This window comes from Meleagris gallopavo, chromosome 16 (assembly GCF_000146605.3).
Source record: "Meleagris gallopavo isolate NT-WF06-2002-E0010 breed Aviagen turkey brand Nicholas breeding stock chromosome 16, Turkey_5.1, whole genome shotgun sequence".
NCBI lineage: Eukaryota > Metazoa > Chordata > Aves > Galliformes > Phasianidae > Meleagris > Meleagris gallopavo.
The window spans coordinates 14,196,047-14,206,933 of NC_015026.2; the positions used below are offsets into that span (position 1 = coordinate 14,196,047).

Consider the following 10,887-nt stretch of genomic DNA (forward strand, 5'->3'; position numbering starts at 1 on the left):
CTTGGAAGCTGTGGGACTTCAACGCTGTCAACGGCTGACCAGGGTGGTACTCGGGCGGGGACTGAAGCAAGGATCGCCTAGGAAGAACAAGACAGTGTGTACGAAGCAGGGCTCAAAGGTTTTCTGAGTAGCTGCTGTTCTCAGAGAAGTTGTGGATGCCCCATTCCTGGAGGTATTCAGGGCCTGGCTGGCTGGGTTTCCAGGCAGTTGAATCTTGTGGCCGCCACCCCTGGCCACAGTAGGACATGTGGAACACCGGATGGTCTTTGAGGGCTGCTCCTCCCTTCCCTGGGCGCTGCTGAGCCTGATCCCAAGTACGGAAACACAGTGCTCCTGAAGAGAGCGTTCCCTTGAAGGTTACGAGTGACCTTGGGCGTTTTTAACAGCACAGCATTCATGGACAATATCTGTGTACATCTAATCACGAGAGAAAATTTCCACAAGTCCCCTGTGAGACATCTGCTGCCTTCGGAGGAAACAGAAGAGCTGCAGAACGTTTGAAATTTCTACCATTACTACAGGAGCAATGTAAACCTTCCATATGCACTACTGCTGTTGCCGCTGTTCTTACCATTGGTAGTTTTCTGGCTGGGGGCTCATCGGTGTCCTCAGCAGCAGATGGTTGCATCTGTGCTGCTTTCCGCTTCAGTCTCCGCATTGTGGGGAAGGTGGTCTTCCAGTCAATAGGCCTCCCGCGCACCTTGCGTCCATCTGGAGTAAAAGGAAGAGATTGCTGTGCCTCCAGAGAAATCCACGTTCTCGTATCATTCCCACACAGTGCTCTCTGTCTACCCACAGCACATCGAAAGGAACGAAGAAACCCAGGAGCTGCACTCAGTAATAGTCCAGGGCAAGGAAAACTGACCCAGAACAATGCTAAGTGACAGCATTACTGTGCTGAGGCACTGTAACAAGCTCCTTGTGCTCACCCTTGACTCTCTTCTTGTGAGGCAATTCCCTTGTTTTGCCCGTCTCCTCAGATCGCTTGCGTTTTGTTGCAGCCAGGCCATGGGAGGAAGCTGGGATGTCAACTGCAGAGAACAGTCCAGGAGAGAACAATCAGAAAATCTGAGGAGAAAGACAGCGCATCCAACCCAGATAAATTTACAGTCAGGCAGGCCTTCACTGCAGTAACTTGTCTGATGTGGAAGCACCTATTGACTTCAACCTGAAGTATCTTCTCTGTTCCCTTTTAGGGCTGCTGAAAGGGGCAACTTTGAAGCTGCTATGAAGCTGGGGATAGCATACCTGTAAGACGAAGGCTGTAAGTATGCAAGCTTTACTTGAGTCCCTGGGGAAAATGGCACAATTGAAAGATACACAGATGAGCTGATGGCTTAATTATAGATATAGATCAGACTAATTGTCTCAGTTTTTACTGGTTATCTACAAAGCTATTTCTTTTGAATACTGATAGTTTTGTGCTCAGATTCTAGAGCAGTGACGTGCAGAAGTGGTCTGCTCTCCTAAGTGTATGGTTAGGTTTCACTTGCTGTCATGCCTCTTCAGCTTTATCTTCAGTGTAACTGAAGAACTGGGCAGCAGACTGCTACGTTTTCAGTGATAGCATGGCACACAGGGTTTCTAAAACTCCCAGATGTGCCCATGCATAGCTTTTGAATTTGCACTGAGAAGTAATCTTTTGTAAATTTCAATTGAACTCTGCTACGTCCCTGGTGTGCTGGATGAATCGGAAGGGACTGATGGTTGACAGGAGGAGCCTCCTTGCTGAAGGTGACTTGCCTACCCCTTTGTGCAGTGCCAGGAGTTAGCAAATTAACACTGCTTTGAACATTGCTATTTGTAAAATATTTCTCCCAGGCTTAGGATCTTAGTCCCCACAGACTAATTCACTTTCTGCTCGGGCTGACTGTTAATAACATTTGATATTGCAGCTTTATCAGCAAAGAGATCTTGATGATACAGAAGGCTGTATGGCTAACAGACAACATGTACAAATATGAAGACGTGGTCGGAGTGATGGTTGAGATCATCTGTGCCCTAGAAGGAAAGATCACAGAATTGTAGGGATTGGGATTGACCTCTGGAGATCATCTAGTCCAACCCCCTGCCAAAGCAGGCTCCCTACATCAGCTGCACAGGTAGGCATCCAGGTGGGTCTTGAATATCTCTAGAGGAGGAGACTCCACAACTTCCCTGGGCAGCCCGTTCCAGTGCTGCATCACCCTCACTGTGAAGAAGTTCCTTTACATATTGGTGTGGAACTTCCTGTGCTCCAGTTTATGGCCATTTCCCCTTGTCCTGTCCCCTTGTCTTTGTCATTTCCCCTTGTCCTGTCCCCACAGACCACTGAAAAGCAGTTGGCCATGCCCCTTTGTCTCCCACATGTAAGATATTAAGTTATTAATAAGATACTAACTAAAGATAAGGGTGAGTTTGGAAAGTGGATGGACAGTTTTATCCTTGTTGAAGTGCATCTCTTGTATAAAAAAAATATAGCACTTCACTTAGACAAAGATGCTATTGTAAGTGTTCCCCGTGGAGACTGCACATTTAAGAGCATGCAGATACCAAACCATCTGCCTTTCTGTAGAGACTAAAACTTGAGTTTCTTATGGCACATTCAGAGGTTGTTTATTGTTTCACTGGGGAGTATTTCAGTGTTAGCATAGAATTTAAAATAATACTTGATAATGAAAGCAATGTCTTGTGAGTACAACTGTGGTCTAAATACTTGGTGCTTGAATTATATTGCCAACCTCTGTTCTCCTTTGTGTATTAGATACCTACCATCGTGGACTACAAAGAAGTACTGTCAAACATAGTCTCACTGGAGAGAAGAACTCTTCACCTTTACAGCTTCATTTGTGAGCTGTCTCTCCTAAACACGAGCCTTTTCGTGTACTCCCCAGCTCGGCTGGCTGCTGCAGCACTGCTGCTGGCTAAGATGCTGCATGGCCACGGTAAGGAGCAGCCCGTTCAGTGGAGCTGCAGCAAAGTACATCAGTCTGCCTTGTCCCTTCAGGGAGCTCTGTGGGCAAGGTGCCCCAACCACCCTGAGGAGTGTGGGAGAGGGGGACAGGTGTAATATGTGAGAATGGAGTTGAGTTCAGTCTATAGCAATGCAATAATGTAAGCCCTGCATTTAAATGAGACTGAAGGTTTTTGCCCTTATCTATGCAGTAGAATTCTCTTTAGGTAGCTTCAATTTCTCAAGTAAGCCTATCCTTGAAGCTAATTCTGAACTTCAACTGTGTACAGGCAAAAGCTCCTAAAGATCATGCTTATGTGATGATAATCTTTATCCCATTAAAAATTCTGTCTGACTATAGAACTTGCAAGCTCTGTGAAATGGTAACACCTGTTCCCTTCTCCAGCACATCCCTGGACCAGCCAGCTGTCTGAGTGCACTGGGTTCTCTCTTGAAGACCTGTTGCCGTGTGTGCTGCGCCTTCACCAAAAATGGTAAAACTTTGGGAACTCTTCTGGGAGTGTTTTTGTATTCTGGCTCTCGTAGCCCTGCTGTAAGTCCTTCCAAAGGGAGGAGGTGGCTTTAGCAAACTGCTTTACTCCCCCTACTACAGGGCACTGAAATCTGGGGGCTGGTTCAGTGGCGGCTGTTGCGTTTGTCTTGACTGGCAGTGGCCCTGGGTTACAGAAGCCCTGGTGCTCCCCAAGCCTAGCAGGTTTCAGCTTGCCAGCACCGCTATTTTCAGGTGATTGTGACCAGCTTTTTGATGAGCTCCAGAAGAAGTTCAGTAGCAAAAGTAATTCATTTCTGAAAGGCTAGAAGTCAAATATCTCAAGAAACAGAAAGGGAATTAGATGCTTGTATGCTTAGCAACTCTGCTGAGATGCCAGTTTCCTCAGCACAGAGCTGAGGTGGACAGAGGGAAAGTACTTACATTGCCAGAATTTGCTAACAATGTTTTATATAATCCATTCTAAGATTAAAGCCCTGGTCTTTCTTTTCAGTTTCCATGATGAGGTCCCTAAGGATTACAGGCAGGTGTCTTTAACCGCAGTGAGACAGAGATTTGAAGATGATCGTTATGATGAAGTAGGCAAAGAAAAGGTGGGTTTGTTCTTCTGTTTGCTGAAATCTGACACCTAGAGCAAAAGCTACTATGTGGCAGGGTGTTCAAAACTTCCAATAAAGAGAAGTGGGTTTTAACTTCAGGTTTTGGAAGTAGAGAATAGCTGGGTAAGGTTGGGGCTTCTAAATTTCATCTGCTGGGACTCTAACTGCTGTGTTTAAACAGCAGTTCTAGGAAGGGCTCAACAGGATAGCTTTCTCCTGGACAGAAATAAAGATAAATAAGGATAAAATAGTTGCTTCTTGGCAGAGGGAATCACATGGTCTAATTCTTAACCCTTTGTTTTTCAGGTGATGAGCTACAGCCAGCTCTGTTCACTGCTGGGTGTGAAGCAGGAGGACGTGAAACCCAGTCCCCTGCACACAAATGTCATAGAAATTAAAGCTTTCTTTAGCTCTCCCTCTGGAAAGAGATCTAAAAGGTGAGTATAACTCATGGCTGTAAAGGTCTATGAAGACTTGCATGAGCCTTTCCTCCCCTCTGGCATCCTGACCTTCCATTCTTTCTGTTGTTACCTTGGCTGACATGCCTATTAGAAGAGCTGGAGAAGCAGACTTGGCTTTTAATGTGTGACTTCTGGATGCTCTTGCTACAGGAGGAGGGAAGACAGCACTCAGGATGACAGGGGCAGCTTAGTGACTACACCTACAGCTGAGCTATCCACCCAGGAAGAAAGTCTTCTGGACAGCTTCCTGGACTGGAGTTTAGATTCCTGCTCTGGTTATGAAGGTGATCAGGAAAGCGAAGGCGAGAAAGATGGAGATGGTAAGACTTTTAGTCTTATTTAAAAAAACAAAACAAAAAAACCAAACAATAAAAACCACAGATGAGAGAACTCAAAATCTGCCTTTCTATCTTTGCATAAAATTCCTTCTGGGACACCAGAAGAGCCTAAACTGCAGCTGGGGAAACTCTCCTTCTTTCCCCCAGTGGTTATAGTTGTTAAACTTCTAGGAGTACTTTTTTTCTCTTTACTGCTTCAGAATATAATGAAGGATTTTATAGCCATTTAGCATTTCCAAGACAGTGTTTTTTAGATACTGCTACAGCAGTAACCAGCCTTGAATGGGATTGCATTGTAGCCAGTGTTAGAACACTGTCAGCTGTTTGTCTTACTGACACACAGGCTTTGGCCTCTCATTTTCCAAGCAGTTGCTAGACAGTACCTCTCCAAACAGGTTGAGAGGGAAATACTAAAATATTTTAATGAGGGTAAACTCTACTCTTACCTTCCTCTCTCAACAAGGTTTACAGTTGCACTTTTTTTCTCTGCTTGACTGTTAGAATTTGGGCAACACGAAGCTAACTGGCCTTTTCCTTTTCTCATCCCTCAGTCACAAGTCCCAGTGGGATCTTGGATGTGACAGTAGTTTACATGGATCCAGCAGAGCACTGCTGTCAGGACTCCAGTGATGAGGACAGCCTATCTGTAGAGTGTCCTGGGCACACAGCACCACCGAGGAAGGCCAGGACACCAGATGAAACTCACAGAGTTTCAGCCTGTGTTGCCTCAAATCCCAGCTGGGAAGGGAGCTCCGGCTACTCTTCTGTCAGTGGTGCCAGTCCTACATCTTCTGTGGAAAGCAGCTGCGGAATACCTCTCAAACCTACCTCAGCACTGTCTGGTGGCAGTGCCATGAACAAGGAGCCATGCCTTCCTCCCTACCTGGAATCACGTTTACAACCAGTGCGTGCTAGAGCTGGTGATAGGAATTCTGCCCGAAGACAAGTCAAGCGCAAAAACCTGGCAGAACACAGTGAAGAAAGGGTGAATTTGGGCTTCTTAAGCCTCTGATTTCATGCTTCTCTAGGTTTTCTGGAAACAGCATTTCTGTCATAGCTGTACAGGAATGATAGTGAATAATTGTCAATACCTCCAGAAAGAGCCCTTTCCCTTAACTTTGCCTATTCCTACCACATTCTATAAGCCTGTCTCTTAATTCTGTATCTCATTTCTGGCCTTTTTCCATCCTTTTAAAAAAAAAAAAAAAAGCAGTTAAAGATTTCTTATTTTCTGATCCTCTCCAAGTTTCATATACTGAGACGAATCTTAACTTCACAGCTTGTGTCATACCTCACCAATTATTCCTTGAAAATGACCTTGTCCTCTCCCTTGCTTCACTGTGAGGCCTGGCACCATGAAAGAAAGAAATTACTTTGGTCACGAAGTTACTGGATGTAACACTATGCTTGAAGTTGATAGACCTTTTTGCGGTTATGCTGCATTTTAACTTTAGCCAGGTACTGTTTCACGTCAGCTGGTGCTTCCCTCTTCTATGTATATATCTTCTGCTGCACTGATTTAAGGTTTTTATAGATACAGTCAAGAGGTAAATGAAGGCTCATTGCAGGTCTGAGCTTTTTTTTAACCTACCTCTCATGGTTTTAAAAACCCTATTTGACTCAGGCCTTAGTTGCCATGTGTTCCTTCCCCTGAAATGTTATCCTCCTGTGCCTTAATGCTTCACTGCCCAATGCTACAGTACTGTGAACTGTTAGCCCATGCTGCATCAGTGTGGTTTAACTGCCACCTCCAGCCCGTGGCCCACCTTCATTGCCTGTTTTCCTCGTTATTTCCATGAATGTGGCCTTCAGTAAAGCACACCTCACTTGAACACTAGAAGCAGGCAGCAATGCAGTAAGGGCAAACTGTCTTAAAGCCCTCATTTAAGCCTTGCAACTGCATCCTAGTCCACAAGGGGAGCATATGCTTTTCTTATTAAAACTGCAATCTTCTGTACTGTATCAGTAGGGCTTTGAAGGAACTTCCTACACTGACCTCAGCCTAGCCATCCTGGCTTAAAACTCCTTCAGCCTGTCTACATTCAGAACCTGTCTACATTAGGAAAATAGTTTTCTTTTTATGTGTTGGTATTTTTATGTTCATTACTTGTTTTTAAGACTTTCATGAATTGACAATGACTTTAACACTGGAACTGGACTCCACAACTTTTCCTTTATCTAGAAGTTACTGTGGCAGGTGGCAACAGTTCAGATAGGATGTAGTTTTTTTTTTTATATATGTATAAAATTTGTTTTTACATCAATGAATGGCTCCCTGTATTGCTTTTAAGGCTGGTATCCATTCACTTATGCTGAACTGGGGGATGAAATCTGTTTACATCCATACCGTGAGCAGGTGGGAGAGCACTCTGCACAGAACATAACATGAGACTCAAATCACAAATCTGCTGCATTGCCATGAGGAAAAAAAGCCAAAGCACAGCCTTGAATATTCTCCCAGTAACCCCATGCTGCAGGCTGTGTGTGCTTTCCAATAAGTTTATTATAAAACAACAGTAGATAAAATCTCTCACATCTTTTGGAAAAGCTTCACACTGCAGAAAGCTCTGAACTGTGTTGTCCTGTGCAAGTTTCCTTGACCTAAAAGAAAAGGGGACAAAAGGGGAACATAAATCAGTTTGTACAGTCTCCTCCCTGTAACTCAAGAGAAAGCTGAAACACCATGGAAAACATGATGAAATGGCAGGGTAGAAAGGTCTTAAGCTACAGCAAGTGGAGATTTGCTGAGATAATAGCAACAGTGCTCTATTGCTGCTTGGAGTGCAGGGGACTGGTGCTGTGTGCTGCAGCAATCTGAACTGTGGGCACTTACTTAGGGCACTACCATGATATCCACAGAATCATAAGCTGAAGCTTTCAGCATTTGCAGTGGCTTTTTGAAGAGCTGCCGCAGGGCCTCATAGTTTGGCTTCTCCTCATATTCTAGTGCCATTACTTGCTGCAGGTAGCTCTGAAGGGCAGCTGCAAAACACAGAATGTCACCACATGGACCGACACAACCCATCACCTTCACAAAACTGACAAGTAACATTTCCAGACTCCATTCCCTGCACAGAGATCACTCCTCAGCCTTGGCCAGCTGCAGAGAGAGGAAACCTAAACCTGGGCTACAGTGGAAGTGCAGCCAGCAGGTCAGGGAAGGGATTCTCACCCCTCTACAGCTACAGAAAGACCTCAGTGCTGCCCTTCAGTACCTGAAGTGACTATGGGAAAGATGGGGAAGGAACTTTCTACAAGGGCATGAAGCAACAGGACACAGGGTAATGGCTTTACACTAAAAGAGAGACTGGCTTTAGATATAAGGAAGCAATTTTCCACTATGGAGAGGAGGCCCTGGCACCACTGTCCTGAGAAGCTGTGGATGGATGCCCCATCCCTTGAGGTGCTCAAGGCCAGGCTGGATGGGGCCCTGGGCAGCCTGAGCTGGTGGGAGGTGTCCCTGCCCATGGCATGGGGGAGGGTGTCAAACTAGATGCTGAGGCCCCTCTCAGCCCAAACCATTCTATGAAAACAAAGAACTAATATTAAGGTTAGACAGAATGGAGAAATGACCTCAAGCCCCAAATTCTGCATTTTTAAAGCCACTAGGACACTGGCCTCTTCAGCAAGGTTTATGAACATAGATATAACAGGTAGCAGCCTTCTTCGCTTTGCTACAAACAAGGGCTTTGTTCTTAGGAGGAGCCTGGCAGCTGGTCTGTGCGCTGCTTTGTCACCATCACCACCAAGAGTCATCCCAGTTAGCACCCCAGTGGGAGGAAAGCTCTGGCTTCAAGTATGGTCAATCCCCCTTCCCTCCCCAAGAGGCCTCTAGGAAAGCAAGCCTGCACCTGGAATCGACCTCTGCCTGCTGAAGCACTGCTGGAGAAGGCATGTCACATCATTTTTGTACCTGGAAGAACCAGTGCAGAGAGCTGTCAGAAGAGAAGCAATGGAGCAGGCACTGAAGCATCCTGTCTTTGACAACAAGAACAAAATACAAAAAAGGCCAAATTCAGATGGTCAGGTTCTAAATGCTGCTGAGATCTGGGCTCACCAATAACCCTTTCACCCGGGAGATAATATTGGCCACCTGCTTCCAGTGTGACTTTCCAATGGGATTTACCCACACCACAATAAAGAGAAATCGTTTGATCTCAGTCCTCTTGTCACAGAATCGCCCTCAGTGTTTCCTTCTGAGCATTTCCCAAAAGAGCAGATGAATACTCCTACATTTCTTTCTTTTCCATCACAGTTTCTACTTTGTCCAGCTCCTTAGACCAAGGCAAGAAGCCGCAGAGCCATTTCAGAAGACAGTAGCCCAGAGATTCCAAGTCACTCCGTCGAGATGGTGCTGAAAGAAGAGAGATTCACATGCTGAAAATGGATTGGGAGCCATCCTAGAGGAGGTCCAGGCTAGCACCTCTCCAAAAGAGCACTTCAGCACTCATGGCACATCCTTGGAAGTATCTATTTCAGAGACCCAACCAAGTAGCCAATTTGAACATCCTTCCCGCTCTCTGCTTCAAGGTCAGAGTGGAGTCTGTTTTGGGCAGGGATCCAGCCTAGCTTGAAGCAGATCCCATCTAAGCCAGTATGAAGCAACCCAGTTTTCTATTCCTTGCACACTTGCAGGAGCCACGACTCCAGATGGAGCAGGAACACACCTGCACCCCTTGCTACAGTCGCTGAGTAACCTGGCAATTCCCAACACAGCAGCCTGGAAAGAGGTTTGAGGAAATAGGCCAAACAGAAACTGGGTTCCAGGTGCACATCCACACCTGGAAAGCAGCAGTAACAAGTGGCAGCAGGAAGCCCTAGCTTCAGAGAGCCCTGATACAGAAACAGCTTCAGGTGGGCTTTTTACCAGCTTGTGTTAAAAACAGACTCACCTGCTCCCTTGTGGCTGTCCTGGCTGATAAACTCTATCGTGCCCTCATGAGGAGTCCTGCTGCCTTCACGCCTAGCCACATGCTTCCCTTCTGGGCAGTAACGGAAGGCGAAGTAGTAGCCTGCTAGGGTCACCTGGAAGACAGCAGGAAACACACATCTGAGCATTACTGCTTAGGGCAAGGACTACAGGCTGTGCATCTGCTCTGCTTGCTCCACAGAGGTCTCTTCAGTCAAAGCCTGAATCTTCCCTCTGAGTAATCCCTTTATGGCACACTAGGTGGCTTCTAAGGTTCCCTGCCTTCGGGTGTTAAACCCATGCATCCCCCAATCCTGCACTGCTGCACCTGAACACTGCATGAACTGCATTGCTCCCCTGCTCAAAAGCTGCTCTGTCCCACTTGTATGAGCCCAACTCAGCTGCCATTTCCTTGCAGCACTGCTCCCACTCAATACCTGCGTGAGGTCTGCTGGGTTCACATAGATGTTGTCAGCTGTGATGTCCCCATGCACATACTCATTTTCATGAAGGTACTCCAGGCAGTCCAGCTACAGATAAACAGAAGAGCAGAGTGTATCAGACCCACACAATCCTCACTCAGCACCCAGGCTTTCACTGTGCTGAACCCTGCTATATGGAGGATACATGAGCACCATGTCCCACAGCCTCTGATTTTCAAGGTTTCTTTCACCCTCCTTACTTCAGACTCCTTCTACTTTACACACTGCTCAACAGACGCTACTCAAGTTTACAACAGGCTCTAGAGATGCTACTTTAAGAGCCAGCAAACCCCCTGGATTAGCTTTAAAGTACCTTTAAAAGATGAGGGAGGAAGTTATATGCCTTTCCTTAGCAAGTCTTTTGGAAAGCGTTGGCTCCCTACGTACCAGCCGGACTGCAATCTGAAAAGCTGCCTTCTCATTCAGGTGTAAGTTGTCATTCAGAATGGACTGAAGAGATCGCCCTAAATCAGAGAACACCAAAAACCTACAAAAGACAAGAATGTAGCAGTGCCTGCCTGGTATAAAAGCCCTGCAACCAGGATTAGACACCCCCCACTACTTCACACTGACCTGGGCAAAGCTTTCCTCACTTAGATAACAAAAGTTCCTTGTACAGGAGTTTGTTGCAGATACAAAGTCTGTCTCTTTTTTT

General features: G+C 46.0%; 2 protein-coding genes across 2 annotated transcripts in view; one reads left to right on the forward strand and one right to left on the reverse strand.

The window, feature by feature from the left end:
- The window catches only part of CCNF (cyclin F), a 15,652-nt gene extending 8,863 nt beyond the window's left edge, over positions 1 to 6,789 (forward strand). Inside the window, exons 11-14 of the mRNA XM_019620640.1 lie at positions 3,937 to 4,036; positions 4,349 to 4,479; positions 4,654 to 4,823; positions 5,393 to 6,789. Coding sequence (XP_019476185.1) covers positions 3,937 to 4,036; positions 4,349 to 4,479; positions 4,654 to 4,823; positions 5,393 to 5,853 — 862 coding nt within the window. The 3' untranslated portion in view covers positions 5,854 to 6,789. The remainder of the gene's footprint in view (positions 1 to 3,936; positions 4,037 to 4,348; positions 4,480 to 4,653; positions 4,824 to 5,392) is intronic.
- Positions 6,790 to 6,996: 207 nt separating this feature from the next.
- VRK3 (VRK serine/threonine kinase 3) overlaps positions 6,997 to 10,887 on the reverse strand; it is a gene marked incomplete at its 5' end in the record, with an annotated part of 6,861 nt that continues 2,970 nt past the window's right edge. Inside the window, 7 exons of the mRNA XM_010719897.3 lie at positions 6,997 to 7,442; positions 7,675 to 7,823; positions 8,693 to 8,754; positions 9,075 to 9,195; positions 9,734 to 9,866; positions 10,188 to 10,280; positions 10,620 to 10,719. Of these exons, the coding sequence (XP_010718199.2) occupies positions 7,675 to 7,823; positions 8,693 to 8,754; positions 9,075 to 9,195; positions 9,734 to 9,866; positions 10,188 to 10,280; positions 10,620 to 10,719 (658 nt within the window). The remainder of the gene's footprint in view (positions 7,443 to 7,674; positions 7,824 to 8,692; positions 8,755 to 9,074; positions 9,196 to 9,733; positions 9,867 to 10,187; positions 10,281 to 10,619; positions 10,720 to 10,887) is intronic.